The 18,655-nt window shown below is 41.0% G+C and overlaps 1 protein-coding gene across 2 annotated transcripts in view; it reads right to left on the bottom strand.

The window, feature by feature from the left end:
• ALA2 (aminophospholipid ATPase 2) overlaps positions 1-18,655 on the bottom strand; it is a 426,245-nt gene that overhangs the window by 37,539 nt on the left and 370,051 nt on the right. For both annotated transcript variants that reach the window (XR_016266798.1, XM_089458821.1), the window contains exon 19: positions 11,289-11,442. Coding sequence is in view for 1 of the 2 variants with exons in the window: in XM_089458821.1 (XP_089314947.1) it covers positions 11,289-11,442 (154 nt within the window). In the remaining variant the exon portion in view is untranslated. The remainder of the gene's footprint in view (positions 1-11,288; positions 11,443-18,655) is intronic.

Raw genomic sequence — 18,655 nt, 5'->3', positions numbered from 1 at the left:
ATTGTATAGATTGTAACTAGAATCACCAATGGCACTAATAGGCAGTCATGGAGACAAGGACTTGAATGAACTATAGCACAGAGGAATGGGTCACTTGCACCATGGAGCTCTGAGAATTCTCAGGAGCACTGTAATAGGAGTTCCGAATTTAAGTACGGAACGAGATGATGTATGCAAGGGATATGCTCTAGGAAAGTATGCCAAGGCAACATTTCCTAGGAGCAAACACAGGGCCAAGAGTGTACTAGGATTGATACACTCTGATATCTGTGGACGTATGTCCGTCAAAGCTCTCAGTGGTGCCGAGTATTTCCTTACCTTCATTGATGACCACTCAAGGAAAACTTGGATTTATTTTATGAAAACCAACGATGAGGTTTTCTGTCGATTCAAGGAGTTCAAGGCTATGGTGGAGAATCTGACTGGGAAGAAAATAAACGTTTTGCGCTCAGATAATGGTGGAGAATATGTCGATAAGCATTTCACTGATTTTTGCGCTAAGGAAGGCATCAGAAGAGAGTGGACAACTCCATATAATCCGGAGCAGAATGGGGTAGCAAAATGAAGGAACAGGACTATTGTAGAAGCAGCTAGGGCCATGATGTATGATCATGATATGCCAAAATTCCTGTGGGCAGAAGCATGCAACACAACAGTCTATGTTCAAAACAGGACTCCTCATCGGGCAATGAGCAAGATTACTCTAGAGAAAGTCTTCACGGGGAAGACACCTGAAGTCAATCATTTCAGGATATTTGGGAGTCTAGCATATTGCCACATAGCCAAAGAAAAGAGGAAGAAGCTAGATCAGACTGCGGAAAAAGGATATCTAGTAGGATATAGCGAGAACGCTAAGACATACAGAATCTATCTTCCAGGGAGTGGGAAGGTAGTAGTACAACGAGATGTAAAGTTCATGGAGGACAGGGCTTTCAAAAGATTTCGCGAGATGCCTTCCAAGGAGCAGTGGAAAGAGGAGCCGTTGGCTAAGCCTCTTAAACCAACTGAAGTAAAGAATTCTTCGTCAGGACAGAAAGATTCTCAGGATGAGGAGAAGGAGCGAACAGAAGCACCTGCTGGCAGAGGAAGAACTAGCAGGGAACTTCATCAGATTCTGCGAGATGTAGAGGACTTCATCGGTGCACCAAGAAACAATAAGAGGGAGCGAAAACAGCGAGATACATATCAGGCATTAGTAGCTCAGGATGGAGAGCCTACCAGTTTCAAGGAGGCAGCTCAACATTAGGTTTGGCTAGATGTGATGGTAAAGGAATACAACTCCATAATGGGAAACGATGTCTAGGAGGTGGTGCCAAGACCTCAAGACAAATTAGTGATAGGTTCAAGATGGATCTACAAGATCAAATACGCTGCAGACGGCAATGTTGAGAAATACAAGGCCAGGTTTGTGGCTAAGGGGTATGCTCAAAAAGAAGGGATTGACTATGAGGAGACCTTCACCCCAGTAGTCAAGTATACATCTATTAGGACCGTGATATCTCTTGCAACCTAGATGGGATGGGAGATCCATCAGATGGATGTCAAAACGACATTCTAAACGGGGTAATAGAAGAGGAGGTATACATTGAACAACCAGAGGGCCTTCAAACTCATGAGAAGAAGTCTCATGTATGCAGATTGAAGAAAGCCTTGTATGGGCTGAAAGGCATTGAGAGCATGGTATGGTCGAATAGATGGCTACTTGCAGAAGATGGGATTTGTCAAGAGTGACGCGGATCCGAATCTCTACTATCTGGTTGTAGAGAACGAGTCGCTAATCTTAGTATTATATGTGGATGATCTCTTTCTGACAGGATCATCCAGACTCATTGGGGATTGCAAGAAGAATCTAGCCACAGAATTCGATATGAAGGATTTGGGACGAATGCACTACTTCCTAGGGTTGGAAGTTTGGTAGCAGAAGGGAGAAATCTTCCTTGGGCAAGGGAGGTATGCTACAGAAATCCTGAAAAGATTCGGGATGGAGAACTGTAGAACTATGGCTACGCCAATGATCACCAACTGGAAGAAGATTGATACATCAGAAGACAAGGATGTTGATCCCACCCTATACAAGCAACTCATAGGGTCCTTGATGTATTTGGTCACTGCCAGGCCAGATATTTGCTATGTTGTCAACACCCTCAGTCAGTTCATGGTGGAATTGAAGAGGGCGCATTGGGCAGTAGCCAAAAATGTTCTCAGGTATTTACAGGGAACAATCGATTATGGACTCTTGTACACTAGGAGTAAGGATATCAGAATGAGTGGATGTATTGATGCAAATTGGGCAGGAAGTTCAGTGGATCAGAATGGTACCTCTGGGTACTGTTTCAACATTGGATCAAGAATGACCTCCTGGTGCAGTAGGAAACAAAAGTCTATGGCTCTAAGCTCATCTGAGGCAGAATATATGGCGGCAAGCACAACTTCGTGTGAGGCCATATGGCTTAGAAAACTTCTTGTGAACCTATTCAGAAGGAAAATGGAGGCAACCAGGATCATGTGCGATAATCAGAGTTGCACCAAGCTCTTTGAGAATCCAGTCTTTCATAATAGGTTGAAGCATATTGATATCCGGTATCACATTGTCAAGCATTGTGTCCAACGAGGAGCTGTATAGTTGAGCTACACTACTATAGGAGAATGGGTGGCGAACATCCTCACCAAGGCCCTTGGAAGGACAAAGTTTGACTACTTCAAGGAAAAGATGGGGATGGTAAAGAACCCATTTCAGTAGCAGAAATGGGAGTGATAACAGCAAGGATGCAGAGGGAGTTGTAGTGCGGATGCAGTGTTGGGAGAAAGGACCAGCAACAACACGGATGCAGAGGGAGTTGTTGTACAGATGCAGCAGTGGCAGTAGCAGAGCCATGGGTAACAGTATAGGATGCAGCAGTGCAGAGGATGTTGGGCAGGGAGGCTTAGCATCAGCATAGGGACTGATGTCAAATGATCAGGGTGATACTCAGTGAGGGGTATTACTAGAGCACAATCCTTCGCTAAGAGGGAGTGTTGATTTGGAGTAGCATCAAATGTGCTCTAGCCACGAAAATTGGTGGAAAGGCTAAGGCATATGAGATCTCCAATACCCAGAAAGGGTTTGGGCAGATTCTAAATAGTTTAAGAGATATTAAAATAATTAATATTTTTAATGAAGTCCCTAAGTCTAAACTTAGGGAACATAAAATATTAATGTGAATTAATATAAAACTGTGTTAGAATGGTCCAAAAGTCATGGATCAAGCCAGATCTTATCTTGGCTGTTGATTAGGGACTTAATCTCGGCCATTGATTTGTCAACGAGCAAAGTATAAGAGGAGGCTTGAGAGTCACTTGGAGAATACACTGAGGGAGACCAGTCAATTCAATTTCTGGAGCGGGGTTAGCTAAGAAATTGAACCAGCGGTCTAGTAAGTAGTCAGGAGGCAACAATTACGGAGCAGAGCGGCGAGATCAGCCACTGGACATCAGCGCCGAGGCAAGAGAGGCAGACGCAGGGCTTTTCAGGCAGACGTAGAGGCAGCAAAAGACTACGCAGTCACTAGCTGGGCCTGCGTGGGTGATATTTGCAACAATATTTATTTCTCTTCTTTCTCTTCTTTCCCTTAGCCACAAGAGCAACATTCTCCTCTTCACCTCCCCCACCACTCTTGCTGCCACCCCTCGCACTCCTCTTGATCTCCTCTTGGATGAAATCGTCCCACATCCTCCTCCAACCAAGAAAGTGCTCTCTGGCTACCAAATCGTGGATAAAACCATCCCACTTCTCAATGAACCCATCTAAGGCAATCCTAACCAACTGCTCCTCTAGAACAACCTCTCTAAGGTATCTAACTCATTCTTCACTTGTGAGACTCTGGTGAGGAAGGATGTCACACTATCAGTCTTCGTCATCTTGTTGTTGCGTAGTTTTGGTCTCAACGCCATCTTCTTGTTCTCATTAGACCTCTAGTGTAAGGAGACTAAGGACTCGCACATCTGATATGCATATCTCAACCCTGAAACATGAGGGAATAAATGGTCCTTAATGGCATCTAGAAGGATCCTCTTTTCCTTCACATTTTTCTTCTTGAACTCCAACAATTGAGTTGGATCAGTGGGTGCTTGCATGGCTGCTTCAATAATATCATACACTTTCACCTCCTCCAGTGAAAGCATAATCCTCTCCTTCCATGGGCCAAAGTTTTCAGCCCCTGTCAATCTGTCCTCTACTCTCAACCCAATAGCCATGACCCCACAACCAACAATATGGAGCAAATCTGGAAGCTAGAACCTTCCTCCCCCTAAACCGTTAGTCTTTGGGTTTCTGGCAATGTTTCAAAGGTATTGGTTCACTGTTTGAAGACTTTAGATGCTTGTTGCCCTCTTTATCAACTGACTGAAATTTGAGATTTGAGTCTCAACTTGGCTCAACTTGGCTCCAATACCATGCAGAAAATTTACGATCTACACCCTTAACCCAATTTACAAGTTCGCATGTGTTTGTTTAGGCTCAACCCACATGTTTTGTCATGCTGATATAAATTTCAGTATGCATTTATTGTAAACATTAAAAGAGTACTTCTACTATTTTTCACTTTCCTATCAACTGGTAATTAATACAAAATTTAGGCAAGCATTCACACATATGAGACACTTATTTTTGGTCAAGCTGACCCCAGAAAAACCCCACAGCCTCTTGGGGAAAACCGATCTTCAAAGGAGGATTTTATTGCTTGAGAAATTTAGAATAAGTACATAAAATAAACACAGTACTTATCTCCCTTTTCTGCTGTAGCATTAAATGCAAATTTTTGGAAATTTGTGCCCACTATAATTTTCAGATTTTCACAAAATTTCATGCCTAGAATTTCTGCATTTTCTCTCAGCTCAGCTCCTCAAAATTTGTGGCCAGGATTCTGCCTCTAAAACTATGCTAAAAGGTGCATCGAAATCTGTGCTAAAGGGTGGCTATCTACCTCAAACTTTGTACCTCACTGCTACCTCTAATTTCGCACTGACAATGGTTGTATGAATTTCGGCTCTGACAACAGTGGAATCCTCCTCGAATTTCAGGCTACAGTCTTGTTGTCGCACAAAGTGTCTAGGCACCACGACAACACTTAAAGTAAGGGTTGTCACTCTAATCCTTACTCACTCCGTTTAGACTCTCTCCTAGACAAGTCAAGGGGGTAGTCCCTAAGGTAAATGGATGAAGATAGCCTGTGGAACATAGGCTCTAGGAGATTTTAAGGATGAACAACTTGATGAATTTAAAGCAAGTCTCGGTCAATTGAGATAGATAGATTAAAATAAGACACAATCACAAGATAAAAATGACTACAGACCAATGCCTTTAATTTGAATTAACCAAAGACTAAATAATAACAAGTCACCCAGAGCAATTTATAATGTGGCAAAGCGACGATCATGAACAATTAATTGTAAAATGCCCAAAACTTTAGCATACAGGATAATCTAGCAAAATAATCTTTCTCCAACAGTCAATATGATTTTTTAAACATTTATCGCACCTTGACAATAGAGAAACCATGAAAAATTAAGATTTTGCACTTAACACCAAAAACACCAAGGAACTTTAAATTAGTATTTTAATTATTCCTTAGGCAATTGCTTTAATGTGAAAAATGAAGAAGTAAAACAAATCAAAGGGTTAATAAAATAAAATTTTAATGGGCCATAGGCCACATTAAAAAAAAATTAATGTGAAATCGCAAACCCTTTAATTTATTTCATTCGTAATTCTAAAGTCACCAAAGATTTTTTTTTATTTTTTTTTAAATTTTAGAAATTTTTATGCTTTTTAATGTTTTTCAAATGAAAATAAAAAAATAAAATCATAAGTTAAATTCAAAAATGATAAAATCAAAAACACAAAATCAAAAAATAAAAAATCGAAAATCGAAAAACAACAACCCAAAACAAAACAAAAAAACCGAAATTTTAAACTAAAACAAATTTAAACAAACCAAAAAAAAAAAATCTAACCTAAATCTAACCTAACTCATAACAATACAAATGAAAATTAAAAGGAAAAGTCAAATATGCTAAACAACTTACTAAAACCTAAAAGCGAATACAAAACAAAATATATAAAAAAAGGCAAAGTGATTGTGTATGCCGGTTTGGAATGGCGGCAGTAGGAGAGGGAGGTCTTCGAGCTCGAGAGAGGGAAGAGATGGGACAGATAGCGAGGAGGTAGTTCGTGGGGGAACAGCTGCGGGAGGAGAACAGCTGCAAGTTAAGGGTGCAGGTTCGACAGAGTACGCAAACAGCAAAAGAACAGGACGCAAATGGAGCCGGAGAAGAGTCTAGGACGCAGAGATGGCAGTGGACAGGCAGCGAGAGGATAGCGATGGCAAAGACACAAAAAGCGCGGATTTGATGAGGAAATCGCAGGTTTACAGAGAGGAGAGGTCGAAGGGATTCATAGAGAAAGGTCTTAGAGGAGATGAGAATGCGGTTTTGAAGATCGAAGGAGGAAAGGGCCGCAATGCAAGGTTTATTGCAAGTTTGCGAGGACATGGAGCCGGATTGCAGGTCCAAGCAGCGAGGAATGATGGTAGCAAGCTCAAGAAGCAAAGAATGAGGAGAAACCCCAGGCAGCAAAACTGAAAAACGATTTCGAAATTTTTTAGAGAAAAAGAAATTTCGAATGTAGCAGACAAAGAGGAAAATGGTAGCTCAATGAACCCTTAAAAAACTTTCGAGAAACTTCTTATTAAGTTAATATATTCTGCTTCAAATTTATCAATAAAACCCTTATAAAAGAAATTCCAGAATTAAAAAATTTCAAACCCTTGGACTACAATGTTAATGCCCCTGCAAAAAATGGTTTTGAGGCTAGATCTTACCCTCCAGGGCCTAGATCTGGCTTCAAATCAAACTTCTCTTTCAGATCTACAACCTATACCTGAAAACAAGAACAGCCAAAACCCAAATATACAAAAATAAATAAAACCCCAGAAACCCAAGTCAAAAAACCAAAAAAAAATACAGATCATGCACAAGAATGGTAAAACTATCAGATCTGAGGAGTATGAGTCCAACTTCGCTCCCAGATTTGATAATCTAAGGTTCTCAACAATTAGATCTATCAATTTCTCACAAAAATTACAATTTTAAAATTTTAAAAAAGGTGTTTAAGCTCAATACCTTTCATGTATCACACATAAAATCTTATGATAAGCCCAGAGTTATCTTAACTGGGCCCCACATAAAACACAGATTGGGAGTTGTCTGGTCCAACTGAAAACTTCCCCTAATGCCGAAAGACCTAAAAATCAAGATTTTTCTGCAAAACTCAATTCATCCATCAAAATAGAACGAGAAATAATAATAAAATTCAGACAAATAGAGATACCTTCTATTACATTCAAAATTTAAATTATCATTTAAACCCAACGACTGGGCAAGATACCTGTACTCAAATCACTCTTTAGAAGCTATCATCAATGGCTAAAAAAAAAAATTATGCATGAAAACAACACATCTTACAGTGTTTCCATGAAGAGTAACACTGGCAAAAATTAACCCCAAAGTCTTTCTTTATTATTCAGAAAAAGATTACACGAGTTTTTCACTTAACACATGACTCAGAGATTGGATGGATCAACTGACAAATGACCACCTATTTAAAGATAAATCCTCCAACGGCTAGTTCGAGTGATCCTCGTCAAAGCAATCTTGACCGTTGATGAAGATTAAAATTTCTCTTAATCTCATCTGTCAAAATATTTAAAATATTTGGAGAAATTCGAATTTTTCAATTAAATGCATTTTAATTAACTCAAAAATTAAATTTTTGAGTTAATTTCCCCAAAATTTTGACTTTGACTTAACCCCAAGGATCAAAGGTTTAAAAATTATCAAAATAATTAATTTACTTTAGTCGCCTTTTAAAATTTAATTTTTAAGAACCGACGAATTTTGCCTTTGGAGAATTTAAATTTACCTAGAACCTAGAGTTAATTAAATTTTTGGCTTAGGATTTTAATTAATTTTTGGCCAGAAAATTTAATTAATTAACCTATGAGGGGATAAATTATTTTTCCAACCCTCAAGGCACTTTACATCATGATTTTCATATTTTTTTTATATCATAAAGGGGAAAACCTATTTGTAATAGACCCTTACAGACTACCCATTTCTGCGACACAAATATAATCCAATAGACCAAGCAATTTGTAATAAAATAACCTAACCAAATAGTTAGGATTATTCCCAAATCACTTTTACATAGACTCAATCTAAAACACTAGGACTCGCCTAAGATCCTAGTGACAAAATCCATTCCGACTTTGGGGTAAGACTGAAGGAAAACTCTATCGACCATCCGAGAATGGATTGGTGAGACAAAAAACCTCCCAGAATGTAGATCGGCACCAGAAATGTAGGTTTACCTAAGTTGTTACATACACAACACGAATCTGCTAAGATTATTTACATCATATACATGCAGAATGGGTTTACATTATAACATATTGGAGATTAGGCTGACAACAATAGTTGAATAGTACGACCATATCGATCAAGCACTATCCCTTTTGCGAAAAAAAGGGGTGTACTGCTATGGGTCGTTGACACGAAGTGATCAATGAGTCCCTGGAAAATCATGCCTCCTTGCCTCAAAATCCGTGCTTGTTGTAGCTTCTCTTCTCCTCGATTTTTGTGTTGTTGTACAACCTCCTTCCTCTAGAATTTCGAGCCTCCTCCTTGCTGCAATCTCTCCTCCTTCCTGAACTCTCTCATCTTCTCTCTTCTTCTCATGCTCCCTCTCAAGTGTGAAATGAAGAATGAGATCCCTTTTCTCGCTTTTGTCTCCTTGGAAAAAATTGAATCCCTAAACCTAGGATACAATGGTTGATATTTCATCCTCAAATCTCAAGATGTGTTGTTGAAATCAATTCTCCCAAATGACTCCCATCACACATTGGCTCCATCACTTAAAAGTCTCCTAGTACCTTTTTCAAGTTGTGTACCTTTTTTATTTTTCCTCATAAAGTGATTTTTCACCTCACTTTAATATTAGAAAAGTACAATTAGTACTTTACACATAAAGTCACTTTATAAAGTACAAGTGACTTTAATATTAGAAAAAGAACATGGTACAACACTTCTAAGTACCTTTTCCATTCATGACATCAATTTAACTCATAAATGTCAAGGCTCGGAAATAATCCCGATAAGGCACTTAGCCTGAGCATAGCGAGTGAAGGGTAAGGTCCCGGAGGGGCTTGCGCTTCCTAGTGCAAGGGATAACGTCGCTGGAGCGTCTTTCCAGTGAATGGCCCAACAAGGAAGGTGGGTTGAGACAAAAGTAAATAATGTGTTCACAAGGCTAAAAGGGATAAAAGCTTAGTAACACCTCTCCTTGGTACTATTTACAACAAGACTAGTTTATGTCATATCCCACAACACGGTAATTTTTCACAATTAAAAAATTGTGAACAGGGTTGGAATAGAAACCAAGCATCCAACAATATCATGGTTTTAAATATCATGGTTCTAGATAGAAAGAAAGGATCATTATGTAATGATGACCTGATATGAAACCAAATTCGTCCTTACCCCCTCGTGTCCCGGATCCCACAAATCAAACGTGATTCTCTAGGACACGTGTCCGATTCTCATGTCCAACGTATTCTGGAGCGTGTCCAACGTGTCCTGGAGCATGTCCAGCGTGTCTTGGAGCGTGTCCTCGAGTACACCCTTCTATCATTGTTGAAGATTGCAGATACAGGGTTTGCCTATTTATTCAACATGTTGAAGAGGTTAAGGGAGCTCAAGACCGCTCTTGGGGCCATGGTTATTTAGGGAGTTTTGGTCTTTTTGGAGAAAGACAGATCAAACAGCCTCAAAAAGAGTGAAGGACACAGTGTTAGATGATGCTTGGTGGGAGAGGGTAGATCTCACTATTAAGATCATGGACCCTATCATTACTTTGCTACAATTTGTAGATACAGACCAACCCATCTTAGGAGAGGTTTATGAGGGTGGGATTCCATGATTCAGTCTATGATGACCATTGTTTTACAGAGTGAGTGCCCCGAGTATGAGACATCATCAGAGGCCTTCTTCACCACCATATAGGATATTCTTGTCAACAGATGGGACAAGAATTACACACCCTTGCATTGTTTGGCTCACTCATTGAACCCAAAATACTACAGCCATGAGTGGCTAAATGGTGGACCTTCCCGCAGATTCCATCCTCACATGGATGGTGAAATTTTACAGGGTAGGAAGGATGCATTGAGGCGGATTTTTCAGGATAGAACATCCCTTGATGAGGTGGAGGATGCCTTTGCAAAATTTTCCACTGGCACTGGGCGATTTGCAGGCTATGATGTGATTAGAGATAAGGGGGCTAAGAAGCCCTATTCTTGGTGGGAAACTCATGGGGCAACAAGCCCTCCTCTACAACAGTTAGCCATGAGGCTCCTCTCTCAGGTGACTTCATCCTCTTGTTGCGAGAGGAATTGGAGCACATATGGGAATTTTGATTTTGATGACTTAATGAGAAAACTGCAGTTTCTTGTCTTTCTCCTATTGGATCATTGATGAATCTGTCACAATTGTATTTGTATGCATAATGTTACTTTGTAAAACTTACAAATTTTAAATTTACAATGTAGAATCTAGATCTATGTCTGAATTTGTATCATGAATGAGAATTTGTGTAAAAAAATATCTATTTAGTATAATATATATACATATATATTATACTAAATAGATATTTTTTTACACAAATTCTCATTCATGATACAAATCCAGACATAGATCTAGATTCTACATTGTAAATTTAAAATTTGTAAGTTTTACATATATATAATAAAATAATATATAATGTGTCCTAACATGTCCTATTCTGGGGGGTCAATGTGCCCATGTCAAACACTGGAATTTTTGTGTCCTGCGTGTCCCGTGTCCTTGTGTTAAGTGACTTAGATGACTTGGAGTTCACTTGCTGTCATAAGACTCACATACTTTCTCTGATGTTTCTGCCAAAAAAATGCTCAGCTACAAATAGGGCTCCACAACATGAAATCAGAAAGTGTAATAAAAGGGATAATGATTTTATTTACATTTTGAAGTTCAAGGCTGTCTATACTGCAACCAAAAATACATTCAAACTGGAGAAATATAGGCATGCCTAACTTGTAGACATCAAAATAAGATATCAGCCTGAAAATTATCACTTACATACAGGATAAACATATGATAAATGAATTAAGCTGAAAAATAAAATAAAGATCAAATATCAACATTTCAGAGAAACATACTTCCAATGCTGAAGTCTGCAGCCCTTGCAGCCTGCATGCCCTCCCGTCCACTGATGCCTACCCCTATATGTGCCTCCTGAATCATTCTCACATCATTTCCACCATCTCCAATGGCCAGTGTTCTGTAATCACATGCTTTTAGAAGTTCTACAAGCTGACATTGACGAAAAAGGATTCAATCAGTAAAAGGGTTTGATGTTATTGTGCATATCTGCACAGTTAATTTTGCTGTATAGAACATTTTTCTGTGTTAAGTTGTGATTTCTATATGGGCACTTCAATATGTTTTTATATACACTTTGCCATGTCAAATTTTGTCAAAATTATTTTCCTTTATTACAACTCAGATAAAGCAATTTAAGACAGGTCTGGTCAAAAGCAAACAGTAATAAATAAACTTTAGCTTGAAGCCATGAACTAGTTTCTTGCCTATACTTGGCAAAAGAATAAGGTGAATGAATACAGTCAGTAAGAAGAAAGAGTGGCATAGCATTAATACTAGCACAGCCATATAAATTAAATGGCTGGTAAATGCCCATAGGCATCAATCAATAATAAGCATCAAACAGTGTACTTCATCATACATCTCAAATTGTTAAAACTAAAAAAATCATAAGATTTGAAATAATTATTGTTGTTATTAATGATAAAAATAATATATATATATATATATATATATATATATATATATATATAAGCACGTAACAAGATTCTTAACCATGGAGATTCACCATCACTTTATCAAGGAGATTCTTAATCTATAAACAGGCTTTGTTACAACACCATGGGTCAATACCACAGCTTATCAATACCACATGCCCAGAAAACCATAACTCATTCATATGACAGTTTTTCTAATTATTGAATTTAATTAAATGGGCAAAAAAGGCATAACTACTTTGGAAATAAATCTCAGCCATTGATTTGTGTATACTATAAAAATATTCTAGAATATTCTATGGAGGTTACATCTCTACCATCCACATAATAATTATTGATAAAATTAAAATTCTGGAAGCCCTATTCCAAAATAGACATGCCTATCGGCATAAAAATCAGAAAGCTTATGGAGAGAGTGTTATTGATACCAATCAATCTGGACCAATTCACCACTTGAAGACCTCCAAACAGTTTTTGAACCAGACATGCAATGCAGTTTCATCCCAAACTAACCACTAGTCGAGGGTTTTGAGACACATGAGAAGAAATTTCATGTATGCAAGTTGAAGAAAGCTTTGTATGGGCTTAAACAGGCACCTAGAAGATGGTATGGTCGAATTGATGGCTACTTGCAGAAGATGGGATTCGTCAAGAGTGACATAGATCCTAACCTCTACTATCTAGTTGTAGAGAATGAGCCTCTAATCCTGGTTTTATATGTGGATGATCTCTTTCTAACAAGCTCATCCAGGCTCATCAAAGATTGCAAGGAGAACCTAGCCATAGAATTCGACATGAAGGATTTGGGATGGATGCATTATTTCCTGGGGTTGGAAGTTTGGCAGCAGAAAGGTGAAGTTTTCCTTGGGCAAGGGAGATACGCTACAGAGATTTTGAAAAGGTTCAAAATGAAGGACTGTAGACCTATGGCTACTCCAATGATCACCAACTAGAAGAAGATTGATGCATCTGAAAATAAAGAAGTCGATCCCACCTTGTACAGGCAGCTCATAGGGTCCCTGATGTATTTGGTTAATACCAGGTCGGACATTTATTACACTATCAACACCCTCAGTTACTTCATGGTGGATCTAAAGAGGGTGCACTAAGCAGCAACCAGGCATGTTCTCAAATATATACGAGGAATAGTTGAGCATGGACTAATGTACACCCAAGGCAATGACATCAGGTTGAGTGGGTTCACTGAAGCAAATTGGGCTGGAAGTTCAGTAGATCGGAAAAGTACTAGGGTACTGTTTCAACATTGGATCGGGAATGACCTCCTGGTGTAGTAGGAAATAGAAATACGTGGCTTTGAGTTCAACTGAAGCTGAATATATGGCAACTAGCACAACTTCGTGCGAAGCCATATGGCTTAGGAAATTGCTTGTGAATCTATTCAGGAGAAAGATGGAAGCGACCAATATTTTGTGTGATAATCAGAGTTGCATCAAGCTCTCTGAGAATCCAACCTTCCATGATAGGTCGAAGCACATTGATATCAGGTGTCACTTTATCAGAGATTGTGTCCAACGAGGGGAAGTACAGTTGAAGTACACCCAAACAGGAGAACAGGTGGCAGACATTCTCACCAAGGCTCTAGGAAGAACAAAGTTTGTTTACTTCAGGGAGAAGATGGGAATGGTGAAGAATTCGTTCCAGTAGCAGAAGCGGATAGTATAAGGAGTTGTTGTGCAGCGGTTAGCAGTGGCAGTGATATGGGCAGCATATTCAGAGGGAGCTGCAGTACAGATGTAGCAGTGACAATTGCAGTGTCATGGGCAGCAGTACAAGTTGCAGCAACGCAGTGGATGAGGGGCAACTGGCCGAGCATCAACAACGCAGAGGACCGATGTCGTGGATCAGTGTGATGCTTCTATTGGGAAGTATTGTTAGAGCACATTCCTCGCTAAGAGGGAGTGTTGATTTTGGGTAGCATCGGATGTGCTCTAGCTCCGAAATTTTGTGGAGGGACTAGAACACATGAGATCTCCAAGACCCAAAAATTGTTTGGAGAAATTCCACCCGGATGAGTTATTAAAATAATTAATATTTTTAATGTGTTCCTAAGTCTAAACTTAGGAAAATAAAAATATTAATGGGTATTAATAAAAATATGGGTGGGAAGCTTCTAAGAGACGAGGATCAAGTCTGTTTTAATCTTAGAGGTTGATTAGAAATTTAATCTCGGTCATTGATTCATCAATAGGAAAAGTATAAGAGAACACTTGAGAATCATTTGGAGATACACCGGGCAAATACTCAATAACCCGAGGGAAATTGATTCTCAAGGAGAAGGATTTCGATTTCAGATGGAGAGTTGCAAGGTGAAGGAAGAGGGAGAGCTTTGACGCAGTGATGTAGAGGGAGAGCTCTGATTCAGTGTTGCAATGACGTAGAGGGAGAGCTCTGACGTAGTGACGCAGTGTCGCAGTGACAAAAAGGGAGAGCAGTGATGTAGTGACGCAAAGGGAGAGCTCTGACGTAGTGACGAAGTGTCGCAGTGACGTAGCTCTTAGAGGAGGTGATGCAATTCCAGTGCAGAGCTTGGAGAAGCCATCACTGTCCAGCACTAGGAACAATGCAATCACCTGTGGGGTTTGTTCATCTGTCTCTTGATAGAGGTACTTCTATTGGGTTTATTCTCTGTTGGGTGAGCTGGATTCAGCACCCTAGTTGTATTCAAAAATCTGCTTAAAAATACAAACCCTCTATATGCTGCATCGGTTTCTCGAATTGGGTTTTTTCGGGGACAATTGTCCAAAACAATTGTGTTGATGTGATTGATTCTTGTGCTTGTATATCATTGTCATTTTCTCTATGCAATTATGTGATAAGTGCAGTAGAATTTATTCTAATGTTTACTAAAGGGTTTCGTAAATAACTTATTATGGGAAATAAGTAGGAGAAATAAATCAGTTAGTGCAGTAGAATTTCATGTTAGAAATTTTCACACCCCACATGTCAAACCAAGGGTGAGATGGGTCATCCCCTGTCCTGATCCCACTCACTACGAAGCAGAGTGTCCAATCGACCAACCAAACCCTTGAATCCCACAGCCAAAACAACTGTGGCATAGTCCTAACAATTGATGAAACCAACCTGTACCATGTCTCACGTCCCTGCATGCAATCAATAGATGAACTCCATACATCACGAACCAATCTGGTGCGTGCGACACAACCCTGCACTAGCCATATCACATAGTGGGATCTGTCGCCCTGCCTCCTAAAAGTGTTGCCCAACACTGCCCGGAGTCTAAACATCCACCTGTAAGCAAGGTCCACCAACCGTTGTAGATGCTCCAGAGACACCTCAGAATGTCTCACCAAAAGGGGATCATGCATCACCCTGAGTGTGGGCTCAAGGGTGGTGCAAGTGCTACCTCTGAAGGAGATTGGACTACCCTCGAGCCTGCATCCACCAACTTGGGTCCCGACCATATGCCACAACTGGAAAGCCTCTCTCCCAATGCACAATGTCCCGTCCAACTGTCTCAGATGAACCTCATGGGTCTTGTTGCTTGTGATGAGAGCATCAAGAGATGATATCCAAGTCCCCTGTGTCAGTGTGCAATGTTGGAGAGTGATAAATGGAAGCTCACAGTCGGCCCTGTGATCAACTCGCTCTCCAAATCTGAGTGTGCCAAACCCAATTGTGTGCCTGATGCCCTTGTTGGGATATCTCTCTGGCGGCAACACTCTGACAACCTGTTGTGCATCATCTTGCTCGACTGCACACAAGTACGTACCCCTACACACCTCTGCATAGCATTGAACTCCGTGGCACAACTCCATGCACCCCTAGATACCAACACTCAATGCCATACCCCCATGCACCATAGGGAATCCCATATGTGCCCATGCAACCACCATTTTGCTAGTACACCTGGCACGAAGTGATCCACCTCCTCATGTGCCCTGGTAGACTTGAGCGGCCTAACTCCACACCTGCTAGAGGGGATATCTCTACTATGGCGATCCTTGGTGACTCCTGTCCCCAATACCCCAATGGGAGAACATCATCTCCATACAATGCCCAGTCCGGTAGCCTACCCATGCCACCTACTTCCACCATCTCCTACCAGAGAATGCTAATCATCTTGCGACCCCATGCACAACCAACTTGCCAATACAATCCATGGAGCCTGCTCGCAAACCGCCTATCTGTAATACCGACTGGAATTCCCCTAGGGAATGTATGTGCTCAGTCACTGGGTCGACTACCTCATCAATTCCATAGCCATCCCACATGTCTAATATCGGATAGGGAGCTCCACCTGAATCCCAATGCCAACTTGGGCCTCCAGTGCCCTCAGTGTCTAAGAGCTCCCCCAAGCTTTACTCTTAAGTCCAGACTATGACCATCTCCATGAGTCCAGTCCACTCCACTGGGTATCAACTCAGAATCTCTCGCCATCCAACCCCAAGAGAGGGATTGGATGCATGAACTCCCGCACATAGAACAACACCGACATGCAGATGTTGCACCTTGTACAATTCCGATTGTCTCATCCCGTTATCCAGGTCAACCCATGAGATCTGACTAGGTAGCTTTGTCTCCCTCTCTCCAATGGGCAAAGGTGACTGAATAATGTTGCTAACCTGGTCATCCCATCTAGTATGTCTAGACAACTCCGCCTCGTTCAATCCAATGCGTGGGGGTGGGATGATAACGTTGTAGATCCTGTCAGTGCACCTCTGAAGCGAATTGTGTTGGAATCCCAACGTGTGGTCTTTATGCTGCCCCTCATCAATGGCTAGCCCAAAGGATGGTTGCACATCCTCCTCCATCATGGGCTCAACATGAGCCTCCATCTATTGATTTGGAGTAGCATCAAATGTGCTCTAGCCACAAAAATTGGTGGAAAAACTAAGGCACATGAGATCTCCAATACCCAAAAAGGGTTTGGGCAGATTCTACACAGTTTGGGAAATATTAAAATAATTAATATTTTTAATGGAGTCCCTAAGTCTAAACCCAGGGAAAATAAAATATTAATGTGAATTAATATAAAACTGTGCTAGAATGGTCCAAAATTCATGGATCAAGCCAGATCTAATCTTAGTCGTTGATTAGGGACTTAATCTCGGTCGTTGATTTGTCAACGAGAAAAGTATAAGAGGAGGCTTGAGGGTCACTTGGAGAACACACCGAGTTGATCAAGATTTCGATTTTCTGGGGCAGGGTTTGCTGAGGAAGTCGAGAGAGTGATCAGAGTTGCAGCTGAGGGGCACTGAATACAGAAGCAGAGAGGCAGAGATAGTACCAGGAGGATTAGCGCAGTAGCCGGGAGAGAGGGACGCAAAGCTAGCCAGAGGTTCACGCAGAGCCAGCCAGGGCTCACGTAGAGCCAACCAGGAGTTGCGTAGTGCCTCAGAGAGCCAGCATGGGTGAGGCAGAGGGTCTAAGGGCTGATGCAGTGCCTCCAAAGGTTGACGCAAGGAAAGCTAGGGTGATGTTGGGCATACATTGGGCCAGACAGGGCTAACGCAGTCCCTAGAGGCTGATGATGTGGCTTTCGTGGGGCAGATTGGAGCTGAGGAGCTGTCGGAGTGTTTATTCGGGGTTTCAGCTGGAGAATCTATCTCCGAAGGAGAGGTACTATTGCCGAGATTTTTCTCTATTGGGTGAGCTAGATTTGGCACCCAGATTGTATTCTAAAACTGGTTAATAAATCAAACCCTTTGATAGCTGCATCGGTTTTCCCCGCATTGGGTTTTTTTTTAGGATATTAGTCCAAAAATAACGGTGTCATTTGTGTGCTTGTTTCTATTTCTTTCAGTTGATGATTTGTAATGTGTTGAGCATGTACTTGTGTTTATTTTCAGTATTTACATGGTAAATAAATTGTTAATTAATCAGAACAAGTAGGAAGGAATAAATCAGAAAGTACATGGAGGGTTTCTAACTGTTAGACTTAGAAACTTCAACATGGTATTACAGTGTGGTTGCAGATCACAGAAGAACTGAGGACATCAACCGAGCAGAGCAACAACAGCAGAAAACAGCTGTCCCGAGTGACAAAAGTTGTTCCTAGCAGCAAAACAACAAGGGGTGATGCAGTGCCTGCATCATCAAGTTCGGGCCAAGAATAGGCTGTGAGGGCTAACGCAGTTGGTTTAGGGAGCTAATTTATCGGTGCTAGGACTGCACAGAGCCTAGGAGCTCTCACCTTCAAGTTACTGGGGTTTAGGAGGCTGTGGATAAGTTGCAGAGTGGAGTTGGTGGAGTATTGTTGTCAGAACAGTACCTAACAGGGCAAGGCCAAGGAGGAGGGTTTCTAGCCAAGAAATCCGAATCAGTGGTGCGGTTGCACAGACAATCAAAGTAGGGGGCATCTCGATATCGGCAGAACGATTTCCAGGAGGGAAATAGGGGCTCAAAGGGAGTCACATTGAGAACTTCCAGGAGGGAAGTAGAAGAACAGCGAAATGGCACTACACAGAGTAAGAGACCAAGACAGACTAGATGGAGCCTCAAACTTCGTAGTCTGGAAGGCCAGAATCTTATCCGTACTTGACAGAAATCATGTCAAGCACTTCGCCTTGAAGACGATAGCGGTCCCAGTTGACCCAGCTGACAATGACAGGTATGAGGAAGCAATGGCGAGGGCCAAGAGTATCATTCTTGACAGGGTCAAAGATCATATAGTACCACATATTGCTGAGAAGAATACAGCATAGGAGATGTGGGAGGCCTTGACC

Source organism: Pinus tabuliformis, chromosome 7 (genome assembly GCF_031772625.1).
Source record: "Pinus tabuliformis cultivar Carrire ecotype Pingquan chromosome 7, CPIR1, whole genome shotgun sequence".
In the NCBI taxonomy this organism is placed as follows: Eukaryota; Viridiplantae; Streptophyta; class Pinopsida; order Pinales; family Pinaceae; genus Pinus; species Pinus tabuliformis.
Note: the sequence above shows the minus strand (reverse complement) of the source record. Positions and strands in the feature narration are given on the sequence as shown.